Raw genomic sequence first — 13,942 nt, forward strand, 5'->3', positions numbered from 1 at the left:
GGTCTATCCAGATCTGTTTCTTCATCTGTAAAGTGGAGGAAATGTTGTGTCTCTGAATTTATTTCTAGCTCTTACATTTTATGAATGTTATATTAGAGTACATATCAGAACCAAACCTAGATTGGCACAGAGGTGCCTGTGCAGTCTCTAAAAGATTTGCTTTAGGGGCGCCGGGGTGGCTCAGTCGTTAAGCATCAGCCTTCGGCTCAGGTCATGATCCCAGGGTCCTGGGATTGAGCCCCACATCGGGCTCCCTGCTCAGCAGGGAGTCTGCTTCTTCCTCTGCCTGCTGCTCCCCTGGTCATGCTTGCTCTCTCTCCCTCTCTCTCTCCTCTGTCAAATAAATAAATAAAACCTTTAAAAAAAAATAAAAGATTTGCTTTAATGGCTAGGTAAAAGTAATCTTTAATTGTCTTATCAATTTTATGTATATCAATAGCTCATTTGGAATATTGAGGCAGTTTTAAAAGTTTGATCCCTCAAGTGGATTAAATATTACTTTACTTCTATTATCACGATGGATTACTGTAGTGGTAAATTGTAATCCAGCACATGACTATTACATCTCCTAAATTAGTGTACTTTGATGAATGAGTGTTTTCTGTTCAGTCCTCTCGGGTATATATTTCTTCTTAGCTTTTGGGTGTAGTGTATTTTGGAGAGGGAAGTATGTTCCTAGTTAGATTCTGTATAGGACAATAACAGAATATGTTTATATTTTTGCTAGAATTTAACTGAAGGAGTAGTGTGTAGTATGGTGTATAAGTGACTAGGAGTAGCTTTCATGACAGAGAAAACATTTTGGTAATAAAGATTTACCATAGATAATAGAAAATCAACTAGTGGTTTTTAAAACCACCTGCGGAGCCCGGGGCAAATTGCTGGGCTGGGTGGCAGACCCCTCCCTCCCCCTTCATCACCACTGTTCATTTCAACAGCCAGTGTGATGCCACTTTGTCCTGCTTTCCATAATGGGCCCCTTATGTAAGAATTTATTTGGAGAAAGTTCTACAGCCAAATGAATATTAAAAGCATGAAATGTGATCTTTTTTCTATCATTCCATTCTCCTTAAATTTGAAATTCAAGAATACTGATTCCTATTATGACTGAGTCCCTCAAACTTTTCTCAGAAGTGTACATATTTAAGTTTTTGCTTTCCAAAGGATAATAAAAGATAGGATTTTCATTTGTTTCCATTTGTGCATTTATTATTTTTTTCTTTGTTAGCTCACATTTCTCTTTTCACCCAACTCTGGTTCATATGATTTCCTTAAGCAAAAATTAAGATGTCCATATGCGATCTGTGTCTGGACTCCCAAATTGCACCATATATGTTGTAGAGCCTGGATTTTTAGGTATGTATGTATGTATGTATTTATTTATTTTTAAGAGAGAGGTGGGAGAAAGGAGGAGCAGAGGGAAAGGGAGAGAGAGAATCTTAAGCAGGCTCCATGCCCAGCACAGAGCCTGACTCGGGGCTCAGTCTCACAACCCTGAAATCCTGACTTGAGCTAAAATCAAGAATCGGTCTCCCAACCGACAGAGCCACGTAGGCACCCTTGGATTTTTAGGTATTTTTAGATAATGATTTTCAGAAAGCTGAATAGCTTAAACTATTTCATTAAAATGAGTGCATCAGAAACTAGAGTGCTTCTTGAGCCTTCAAATTTAACCTTCCTTTGACATGTTTTCTCATATTGTTATGGTTCCACGCTGTCTGCAAGAGTGAAGCATTTTTTTTTTTAAAGATTTTATTTTTATTTATTTGACAGAGATAGAGACAGCCAGCGAGAGAGGGAACACAAGCAGGGAGTGGGAGAGGAAGAAGCAGGCTCATAGCAGAGGAGCCTGATATGGGGGCTCGATCCCATAAAGCCGGGATCACGCCCTGAGCCGAAGGCAGACGCTTAACCACTGTGCCACCCAGGCGCCCCAAGAGTGAAGCATTTTGAAACAGATTGTGAAAAAGTATAAAGACCCATATGATACAATGTTGGGTTAGAAAAAGAGACTTAATACAAAGAAAAAAGAATACTAATGTCCTCAGGTCATATGAAACTGGTCTGACTGAAAGAAGCTGAACTCTTGGCCTGACACATTAGGAATGAGAAAAATTGTGGTTTGTTTTGTGTACAGATGTAAGGGAGAGTGTTTCTTTATACCTGAGATGAACTAAATTAAGCCAGGATCTTTTAGAATCCCAAATTATTCGATTTGATGGAGGGAACTAAAGGATCAACTTCGGAAACCATCTATTAGCGAGTTTTGCTCGCTGAATAGTTTTTACAAGTTTGTGTTTTTTAATTCATTGGTGAAAACGAATGGCCTCTTCTGATATTTTTGTTTCTTGATTTGTGTACAGGTTTCACAGTTCAACCTGGAGACCGATGGAGTCTAGAAGTGGGACAGGTGTATGTCATTACAGTAGAAGTGTTTGATAAAAGCAGTACAAAGGTCTATATTTCAGATGTGAGTTTCTCTTGTATTTTTCTAGCCCCGTGTATGGATAACTTCTTGAGTGGGCCACTTTCTGGCTAGGGAGGGTTTTTTCCTTTTGCTTCCAGACTCTACTTTTAACGTTACAACTTTATTATGATTATTAAATAGTTCTGTCCTTGAGGAAAGCTAAACCGGAAGTAAAATATATAATTCAGTCAGAATTATAGAAAAGAGTTGAAGAGAAGGCCAAAACACTTTGGAGGGTGTCTGAGTCTAGGACTCCCTCAGAGCTGGTCATTTGGCAGTGGTGCAAGGAGTGTGGAGTCCCAGATGACAGTGCTGCACTCACTGTCCTGTGCCCTTTTGGGGGTTTTTTCCCTGAAAAATGTCAACTTATGGAATGGCAAAAATTATACCAAAGTTTATATAAACTTTGACTCTTTCTGTTTCTGATCACTGGCCATTAGTGGATCTTTCAAGTACCATTTTAAAATTACATCTTTCCAACTTCACATTTCCATGAGGAGAGCAAAGGTTTTGTTTTTATTTATCTCCAGAGTGCATAGCCACACTTATTTTTTTTTAATGCTTTGGTATTAAGATGGCTTTAGGGAAAAAAACAAACATCTCCTCAGTTTTATCTTGCTATTGGGCTGATTTTCAGAATCTCAGGATTATGTACCAGTTCCTAAGGGATTACTTTGAAGAGCAGCTCACTACTGTGAATGGATCTTACCATGTAGTAAAAGCCCTGAAAAGTGGTGTCGTGGTGATAAATGCATCCCTGACTTCCATCATTCACCAGGTAGGAATTAAAAGGACAGTCTTTGAATCCCAAGAACACTGATGAGGCTTAGCTGACTTGTTGATTTGTAGGAAGATACATGGCATATTCCACCTTTATCTTTCATGAAAATGAAAAAGAAACTGATCAACAGCACACGTGGTTTATATCTGTACAGATTTTCCGTTGCAGTCTTTGTTATTGCTCATGTCTGCATTTGTGGTCATTGTGTATATTTACCATTTGAAGTTCCTTTAAAAAATTATTTCAGGGGCGCCTGGGTGGCTCAGCCTTTAAGCGTCTGCCTTTGTCTCGGGTCATGATCCCAGAGTCCTGGGATTGAGCCCCTCATGGGCTCCCTGCTCGGCGGGAAGCCTGCTTCTCCCTCTCACACTCCCCTTGCTTGTGTTCCTCTCTCGCTGTCTCTCTGTCAAATAAATAAATAAAATATTTTAAAAAATTATTTCATATGTACATTTCCATGTGTTGTCAGGCTTACATAGAGTACTTTCTAGTCTGAAAAATCCGAAGGGTTACTATCTCAATTTATTTAACCATGCCAGTAACAATGAACTTTTTGCATTGTTTCTATTTTTCATTCTCGTAAATGCCATAACTGAGTTTCTTTGTACAATTATTTTTCTTTTGGTTAATCTTCATATAGTATAATGCCAGAAATGGAATTACTGGGTAAAAGGATAAAGTATGAATCTGTTTCTACTGTCTCTAAAATGCATGAGTTTCTGGTTTTTAATAGCCTGCCAAATTATTTCCATCTCGCAGACCTCCTTTTTCTCCATGGATCCTTTCATCTGGTTGTTTAAGATAAAACACCAAGGGTGGTCCTTGACTCTCCCTTCCTGTCACCTGCTACATTCAGTACATTATTGAATGCCATGTCTCAAACCCATTTCTTAGTATCCTTACAGTGCCTTTTTTTTTTTTTTAAGATTTTATTTATTTGAGAGGCAGAGTGAGAGAGAACATGAGCGGGGTGAGGGTCAGAGGGAGAAGCAGACTCCCAGCTAAGCAGGGAGCCCAATACGGGGCTCGATCCCAGGGCCCCAGGATCATGACCTGAGCTGAAGGCAGACACTTAACTGAGTCATCCAGGTGCCCCAAGAAATGGACAGATTTCTGTACGTTGACTTTGTATTCTGCAACTTGACTGAATTCATTTATCAATTCTGGCAGTTTTTTGGTGGAGTCTTTCGAGTTTTCTGTATATAGTATCGTGTCATCTGCAAATAGTGAAAGTTTTACTTCTTTCGTACCAATTTTGATGCCTTTTATTTCTTTTTCTTGTCTGATTGCTGTGGCTACAACTTCTAGTACTGTGTTGAAGAAAAGTGGTGAGAGGGGACCCTGGGTGGTTCAGACAATTAAGCCTCTGCCTTCGGCTCAGGTTGAGATCTCAGGGTCCTGGGATTGAGCCCCACATTGGGCTCCCTGCTCAGCTGGGAGTCTGGTTCTCCCTCTTTTTCTGTCGGTCCCCCTGCTTGTGCTTTCTTGCTTATTCTCTGTCTCAGATAAATAAATAAAACCGTAAAAAAAAAGAAGTGGTACGAGTAGACATCCTGGTCTTGTTCCTGACCTTAGGGGAAAAGTTCTGTTTTTCCCCATTAGGGATGAGGTTAGCTGTGGGTTTTTCATAAATAGCCTTTATTTTGTTGACGTATGTTCCCTCTAAACCCACTTTATTGAGGGTTTTGTTTTTGTTTTGTTTTTGGTTTTTTTTTTAAAGATTTTATTTTTATTTATTCGACAGAGATAGAGACAGCCAGCGAGAGAGGGAACACAAGCAGGGGGAGTGGGAGAGGAAGAAGCAGGCTCATAGCGGAGGAGCCTGATGTGGGGCTCGATCCCATAACGCTGGGATCACGCCCTGAGCCGAAAGCAGACGCTCAACCGCTGTGCCACCCAGGCGCCCCTATTGAGGGTTTTTATCATGAATGGATGTTGTAGTTTTTCAAATGCTTTTTCTGTGTCTATTGAAATGATCATATGGTTCTTTTTTTTTTTTTTAAGATTTTATGTATTCATTTGAGAGAGAGAGTGTGTGTGTGTGTGAGTGGGGAGAGGGCCAGAAGGAGAGGGAGAATCCTCAAGCAGATTCCCCACTGAGCAGGGGGCCTGACGTGGGGCTAATTCACACAACCCTGAGATCATGACCTGAGCTGAAATCAAGAGTCAGACACTTAACTGACTGAGCCACCTGGGTACCCCTCATTATTACTGAACTATAGTAGCTGTGTTTCTTTAATGATAGGAACATTTATTTACTTCTCTTATATAAAGAAACTGGTTGAGTAATTCATTAGCACACCATTTTGCTGATGCTTTGAATATGAATGTGGATTATAGAACCAGTCCTTGTAAAATCTATTTTTTTCTCTTTTTTTCCTGCTGTTATAGAATAAAAATATTCAGCCTATAAAATTTCCAATCATACATCAGCAAGAAGTGAAGATTTATTTCCCCATCAAGCTTACACCCAACTTTCTGGCATTTCCTTATCATCCTATGGGAATATTATATCGGTATAAAGTACAGGTATGGTGTCCTATCTTACGAGAATTTACAAAGAGATAATTCAGTTTCTTTGTTAACTTAATGTATTGAAATTTGGTTAATGTTAATTTTTATTTCCCCCAATCCTAATAATATAATTCAGTTTCTGGTGATAACCAAGTCCTATTCTTTAATACTATCATTGTAACAAGACTTGCTGTACTTTCTCTCTCTTCCACATATCCTTTACTTGTGACTTTTGTACAGTTTTTGTCAAGCTCCCTTGTGCTCTTTTTGACATTTTGTGATACTGCGAGTTACATAGCCCCTTTCAGTTTCCCTTCCCGGTTAGCTACTTTACTATAGCATCGCAGCTTTTTTTTTTTTTTAAATCTTATTTATTTAGGGGGCGCCTGGGTAGCGCAGTCATTAAGCGTCTGCCTTCGGCTCAGGGCATGATCCCGGCGTTATGGGATCAAGCCCCACATCAGGCTCCTCTGCTGTGAGCCTGCTTCTTCCTCCCGCTCCCCCTGCTTGTGTTCCCTCTCTCGCTGGCTGTCTCTATCTCTGTCAAATAAATAAATAAAATCTTTTTAAAAAAATCTTATTTATTTAAATTATCTCTGCATCCCACGTGAGGCTGAAACTCATGACCCCGAGTTGAAGAGTCACATGCTCTTCCGACTGAGCTGACTAGACACCCTAGCATCAGAGCTTCTTAATATGTCCAGAAATAATTTGTTTTATAGTTTTATTATTATTTTATTGTTATTGTTATTTATTTTTAAGATTTTATTTATTTATTTGAGAGAGACAGAGCATGAGCTGAGAGAGGGAGAAGCAGACTCCCTGCTGAGCAGGGACCCCGATGCGGGGCTCCATCCCAGGACCCCCAGATCATGACCTGAGCCGAAGGCAGACACTTAACCCACTGAGCGACCCAGGCGCCCTATTTATTTATTATTTCTTATTTCACCAGTTTTACCTCTTTACGTAAATTCCATTTTCCTCCTTTGGCAGTTAAATATAATGTATTTTTTCACAGGTAGAGGGTGGCAGTGGCAACTTCACTTGGACCTCTTCTAATGAAACAGTGGCGATGGTGACCACTAAAGGAGTGGTGACTGCAGGTCAGGTCAAGGGGAACAGTACTATTTTGGCCCGAGATGTACAAAATCCCTTTCGATATGGAGAAATTAAGGTAAACAACTCTCCAAAGAATCTTATTATCACCCCTGAGACATTGCTGTCTAAATATAAGTACAGAACATATTTAAAAAGTCTTTCTAGGGGGGCGCCTGGGTGGCACAGCGGTTAAGCGTCTGCCTTCGGCTCAGGGCGTGATCCCGGCATTATGGTATCGAGCTCCATGTCAGGCTCCTCTGCTATGAGTCTGCTTCTTCCTCTCCCACTCTCCCTGCTTGTGTTCCCTCTCTCGCTGGCTGTCTCTATCAAATAAATAAATAAAATCTTAAAAAAAAATAAAAAATAAAAAAATAAAATAAAAAGTCTTTCTAGTCCAGATTGGGTATTTGAAAATGATGCTGACATTCAATCTGGAAGTATATCTTCCTTAAATATTCCTGGACCTGGGTTGAATCCTGCTTCACTTAATAGCGAGTTACTGAATGGGTGTTTTCGTTTCCTTAACTCTAAAATGGGGATAATGATAGTATCTACCTCTAAGTGTTATTGTCAGAATTAAATGAGGTAATGTTTTACCTCAATGCTTGGAATATATTCAATACTTAATATTACCTATTTTTGTTATTGTGTTTTTTCCCTATCATATATATGACCTTCATAGTAACTTTATTTCTGGTCTCATATTTATTTGTCAATCTTGTTTCTAAAAGATTGAAAATTCCTTTTCACTATGTTATATAACCACATTACTGTTTTTCCCCTACTTCTAATATATGTTTATGTATGTTGTTGTTCCCTGAAAAACTTGTGTTTTGTTACCATTCAGTGAACATTTACTGATTGCCCTTAAGACATTTACCACCATACCAAGTATCATAGGACATTCAAAGAAACATAATATATCATCTCTACTTTAAAGAATATAAATTCTAATAGGAAGATCTAGTCACATGAAGTTAAATAACTCTTTAAGGAAATGATGTGAGTTATTTTAAAGCAGTATATGATTGAATGCTACTTAAACTGTATAGTAAAAGTATTATTAGTTTATAAAATAAAAATCCTTGTAGATGTGACTAGTCAGAGACTATTGTGAAGAGATGAGAACTTGAACAAGACTTTGAAGGATAGAGCCAAACTAAGACCTAAGGGTCGAACGCAACCTGCTGTTTTTTTGATAAAGTTTTTTTTTTTTAAGATTTTATTTATTTATTTGACAGAGAGAGAATGGGAGAGCACCAGCAGGGGGAGGAGAGGGAGAGGGAGAAGCCGACTCCCCGCTGAGCAGGGAGCCTGATGCGGGGCTCAGTCCCAGGACCCTGATGCGGGGCTCAGTCCCAGGACCCCAGGATCATGACTCGAGCTGAAGGCAGACGCTTAACTGACTGAGCCACCCAAGCACGCCTTGATAAGGTTTTATCAGAACACAACCAACCTCATTCATTTATATATGGTCTCTAGCCACTTTGAATCCACAACTACACAGTTGGGGGTTGCCACAGACACCAGGTGGTCCCCAAAGCCTAAAATATTTGCTATCTGGCCTTTTCCAGAAAACATTTGCTGATCCCCTACTGTAGACAGTAGAGAGCCAACACAGGTTTTTAGGGTTAATAATATGGTAGATCTTGTGTTCAGAAAGTATCTAATTATTTTTTCTGTCAGACAGCAGCAGTATTTTTAAAATAAGGATGGAGCAGAGGATAATTGCTGGTGCTGTACACTAGTAGACTAGAATCAATTGAAGGGAGAAAGGAAAGCAAAGTGTCCAGTGAAGCCTGAACTAGTATTATGGTATTGAGAATAGAGAGAAGGGGAAAGTGCAGGGTTATTTTGGAGGCAGACTTAGTCAGATTTGATGCCCAGTGGGTTGGGGAAAAGTGAAGGATTTAGACACAGGCATTTCTAGCGTTGGCAGCCAGGTGGATAGAAAACACAGGGAAAAGGAAAAGAGGAAGATGATGAATTCAGTTTGGACACATTTAGTGTGATTCACCTCTGGAGCGTCTGGGTGAATGTCGGTAATTGGAAATAGGGCTCTGAAGTACACGTGAAAGATTAAGACTAGAAATAAAATTTGGAATTATCAGTATATGGTTGGTTATTGATGTTTTGGAACTGCATAAGATTTCCCAGGAAGAGCATATAGTCAGAAGAGAAGACGGACTCTGAGTAATATGCGTCATTATAAGGGACATAGGCAGAACAAGATGAACTAGCAGAAGGAGCATAGAAAGTGACAGGAAAAACTGTCTCTTTGGGCTGCCATAACAAAATACCACGGACCAGGTGGCTTATAAACAACAGAAATGTATTTATCACAGTTTTGGAGGCTGGCAAATAAAAAATCATGGCACCAGCAGATTTGGTGTCTGGTAAGGGAAAATTCCTGATTCATGGAAGGCTCTCTTTTTGCTGTATCCTCACATGGTGAAGGGCTAGGGAGCTCTTTAGGGGCTCTTTTATAAAGGCACTAATTTCATTTATGACCTGTTGACCTCCCAAAGGCCTCACCTCCTAAAACCATCACTTTGGGGGATTAGGATTTCAACATAGGAATTTGAGGGGGGACACAAACATTCAATCTATAGCAAAGACAAAATTTTTTTTTTTTTTTTAAGATATCAAGAAAGAGGAAGTGCTCTGTATTTGAAGTCAGCAAACTTTGTCTGTAAAGGGCCAGATAGTAAATATGTTAGTGTTTGTAGACGACATATGTACTCTCCTATTCTTCTTTGTTGTTCTTTATTTTAAAACCTTTTAAGAATGTAAAAACTATTCTTCACCCACAAAACTAAGAAAATTGGGCACTGGCCATAATTTGCCACACTCTTGCTGTATTGTCTTAGATGCTTTAGAGGAATCAGTTGATGAAGGAATGAAATGAGTGACATGCTTAGTACCCACCCCCCCAACACACACATGGTATATGGTATATATTTTTGTATTTAAAACATACATATATGTTTATGTATGTGTATATTTAAATATTTAAGGAGTGTGGGGTGCCTGGGTAGCTCAGTCAGTTGGGTGTCTGCCTTCAGCTCAGGTGATGATCCCAGGGTCCTGGAATCGAGCCCTGCCTCGGGCTTCCTGCTCAGCAGGGAGGCCTGCTTCTCCCTCTCCCTCTGCTGCTCCCCCTGCTTGTGCTCTCTCTAATAAATAAATAAAATCTTTAAAAAAAAAAAAAAGAAAGTTATGTTAGGAAAATCTTAGAAGAAAACATTCCTTAAATATATTTTTTTAAGATTTTATTTATTTATTTGACAGAGTGAGAGAGGACAAGTGGGGGGGTGGCAAAGGGAGAGGGAGAATCAGGACCCCCGCTGAGCAGGGAGCCCGACGCAGGACTCAATCCCAGGATCCTGGGATTATGACCTGAGCTGAAGACAGACGCCCAACCTACTGAGCCACTCAGGCATCCCTAACATAACTTTCTTGAAAGATTAATTTTTTTCTATCCAGATATATGTCCTGAAACTGAACAAAATGGAGCTGTTACCATTTCATGCTGATGTGGAGATTGGCCAGATTATAGAAATCCCCATTGCAATGTATCATGTAAATAAGGAGAACAAGGAAGTCATCATGTTCACAGACTGCTCTCATTTATTGTTGGATCTGAACATGGATAAGCAAGGAGTCTTTACTCTACTCAAGGAAGGTAAGAGTAGGCCTTTTTTTTCTCCTTTCTTTGTCGTTGAATGAGAGAACCAATCATCAATTCAGGAACTACAGATTATAGCCTGAGTTCACATATTACCTTTCTTTACGGTGCTTCTATTTACTCTGTCAACTGCCTTGTTACAATGTAATTTAGAAACAAAAGCCCAGCAGTAGAGCAAAATGTTCAGAGAAGTGTTGTGGCCATTCCTTCAGCTTATATGAAGGTATTGAGCTCTTTTTCCTCTTTCTTTAAATATATCACACCTTTAACTAAGATGCATGTAGTACCATTATTAAATTTATTCAAAAAAAGAGTGTCTTTTTCTAATAAAAGGAGAATGTGAACAAGCTATCTGTAAAGACCAACATCAATCCTGTTATTGAATGTTACGTGTGATCCTGATTACCATTGTTTTTTAGTCAGTAATGATAGTAGTAGTAGCATGTAACATTCACTCAGCATTTGCTATTTGTTAGGCTCTGTTCTGAATACTTTTCATATATTAACTCTTTTAATTCTTGCAATACAGCTATAATTTGGACTTCTGCCTTGCCCTTGCTAAGTTTACTATATAATATCTCTTTCCTCTTCTCGCTTCTCAAGGTATGTCTCCTAATTTTTAGGCCCTCACTATCTCTCACCTAGAGTATAACAATACCCTCCTAACTGTTGCTCACCTTTAATAATCCGTGGCTATGAGATGGACCCTCATGAAGCTCACTTTTTAAGATTTTATTTATTTATTTGTCAGAGAGAGAGCACAAACAGGGGGAGTGGCAGGTAGAGGGAGAAGCAAGTTCCCCACTGAGCAAGGAGCCCGATGAGGGACTTGATCCCAGGACCCCGGGACCATGACCTGAGCTGAAGGCAGATACTTACCTGCCTGAGCCACGCAGGTGTCCGAAGCTCACTTTCAATATTACTTTTCCTGCTCAAAAAATGGGAGAGATTTCTCATTGCCAGTGGAATAGAGTTGAAATCCTTTTAGTTTAATGTTCAAGATCTCTACAAGATAACCCAATCTACTTTTCATAAAAAAGTACTACTGAATACTTTGGCTTCTTTCATATGTGGCTCCAGCCAAACAAATTATTTAAGTTAAAATTTCCTGTATAGCTCCTTCATATATTCATGTGTATCTCATTTATATTTCTATCTTTGCTCATTCATCAGTTTGAGATACTTTCTTCTACATATTTAAATCTTCCTTGATCTCCCCAACTAGAAGTAATCTTTCTGTTTTCTAGACCTCTGTAGTGCTTATTATTTTCTAATCCTTTAATTTATGAAAATGTTCACTCTCCCCTTCTGAACTATATATGCCTCTAAGTTAGGATCTTTGCTCATATTTTATCCTAACTGAACATAAAATTGTATCTTACATGGTATATATCTGTTAATAGAAGGGACAGATTTTTATATCAATTTGATATAAACAACTGGAGCCTAGTAGTTAGTATGGGAGATCAAGATGTTTTTTAATGTATTAAAATTCTTATATTTCTCTAGACTGATCCCCTTGAGAACTGACTGGTTATTAACCTAATGAAATCATGTTTTTTGATTTGCAGGTATTCAAAGACCTGGGCCAACACACTGTTCTAGTATACATATAGGAGCCAAATCACTAGGCCATACCCTGGTAACAGTGAGTGTGACTGAGTCTGAAGAGTACTTGGAGAGCAGTGCCACATTTGCTGCTTATGAACCCCTAAAGGTGAGACATTTCATGGTAAGGAATTGGCATATCTTTTCATGGAACCCACTGTGTCCACTTAGAGGCTTCCCACCTATTTTCTGTTAAAGATCAGTTATATTTGTGTTCTCTTTATTTACCAGCTCTTTCATCAAACCTGAGTGTCAGGGAGTTTTCTCCCTCATGTTTCTGCCACAGGAATGTCTTTAAGTTGTATCAGCAAGTTTTAGGTATTCCCCTTTATTTCTTTTTTTTATTGAGATACAAAATATGTATTGTAAGACACATAAAGTACACTAATCTTAAGATACTATTTGAATTTTTACATGGTATATATCCCTGTAAACACAACCCTGAATAAGATATTGAATATTAGTATGGCATCTTTTGAAGAACTCTGAAAGAAAACTTTATTCTAGAGAGGGAAATTGGTCATCTTTAACCTTTATATTTAAGGATTTTCAGCACAACAATCATTTAGGGCCCTAAGGATTGGTCCATTATAATTGGGACATTCTGACAGGTGGCAGTTCAAAACAAAGAGTAGAACCTGGTATGCATTCATATTTGAGGCCCTCAGGAGCTAAAATTGATGTCTCCAGGTTCTTGCTAATAGATACTGACAAATCCATAGTCAGTGTCTCTTGGGATAAGGAGGCACCCATGGGGGAAAAATTAACACTCATGAAAGAAGCAAAGTAAGTTATTAATTTTAAAATTTGCATTTGAAGTTGGCTTTATTGCACATTATGTAGCATAAGTATTAAACATACAGTTCAAGCATATTTCATTTGTTCTCAGTCGACGAATCATCTTAGTTGCCTAATTAAGTGAAAGTACTTGGCTGTGGCTCATTGTCGTTTCATTAGGTTTTTTATTTTATGATTATCCTCAGCCTTATTTTGTATTTATTGAGTATCCACAGATCAGATCTCCACTGGATGAAAACCATCCTTAAAGGAAAGGAAGTAAGATGATGATTTTCCTTTTCTATGTAGTGCTTTGGTCATATATTTTTTTCCCTTACCTGCTTAAAAGAATATGTGTTTTCTATCTTTGTTATCAATATTATGTTTCAGTACGTGGACTAGTTCTCAATTTGTCCTTTTACATATCAGTCCAATTCAGTTGATCTCATTAATTTTGGACTATGTATCTAGGAAAAAGGAATAATCTCTGTCTCGCTTTCTCAGGGAGGCCTTCTCTGAAACCTCTAATTGTATTTCTTCTATTAGATGCTTGTTTGGCACACTGTACAATGCCTTTTTGTGATGCCCATTATACTTTTTACCTACTTCAAATCTGTCTTTCTCAAACCGTGAGCTCCACTGTGAGGCAAGACCTTATTTGACTTTTTATTGCTATATCCCCAATGGGCCCTCAGTGAATACTTGTTGAATTGATTTATATACACATTACTTAAGAGAATACTGCCATTAGACATAGGAATGTTTAATTTTAATAGTATTCAATAATAAACATGATTGACTAGTTCAGGAAAAAATACTAAGGCATGGTTTGTTTGTATTTTTAATGAATGCTCAACTCTGTACTTTATTTTGCAACTTTGTCACTGTTGTATTTAGACATTATGTGCCACATGAAAATAACCTACACTTTGATAATACTTTATTCTCCTAAAACAAGTTTGCTCATCTGTAATAGGATCTAATTTCTTAGTATACTGGAGTGAATAAT

The 13,942-nt window shown here is 38.5% G+C and overlaps 1 protein-coding gene across 1 annotated transcript in view; it reads left to right on the plus strand.

Moving 5' to 3' along the window:
- Positions 1-13,942, plus strand: part of NUP210L (nucleoporin 210 like) — a 73,596-nt gene that overhangs the window by 16,252 nt on the left and 43,402 nt on the right. Inside the window, exons 8-14 of the mRNA XM_002922534.4 lie at positions 1,288-1,356; positions 2,364-2,470; positions 3,105-3,245; positions 5,640-5,777; positions 6,781-6,936; positions 10,347-10,545; positions 12,120-12,265. Of these exons, the coding sequence (XP_002922580.1) occupies positions 1,288-1,356; positions 2,364-2,470; positions 3,105-3,245; positions 5,640-5,777; positions 6,781-6,936; positions 10,347-10,545; positions 12,120-12,265 (956 nt within the window). The remainder of the gene's footprint in view (positions 1-1,287; positions 1,357-2,363; positions 2,471-3,104; positions 3,246-5,639; positions 5,778-6,780; positions 6,937-10,346; positions 10,546-12,119; positions 12,266-13,942) is intronic.

Source organism: Ailuropoda melanoleuca, chromosome 8, assembly GCF_002007445.2.
Source record: "Ailuropoda melanoleuca isolate Jingjing chromosome 8, ASM200744v2, whole genome shotgun sequence".
In the NCBI taxonomy this organism is placed as follows: domain Eukaryota; kingdom Metazoa; phylum Chordata; class Mammalia; order Carnivora; family Ursidae; genus Ailuropoda; species Ailuropoda melanoleuca.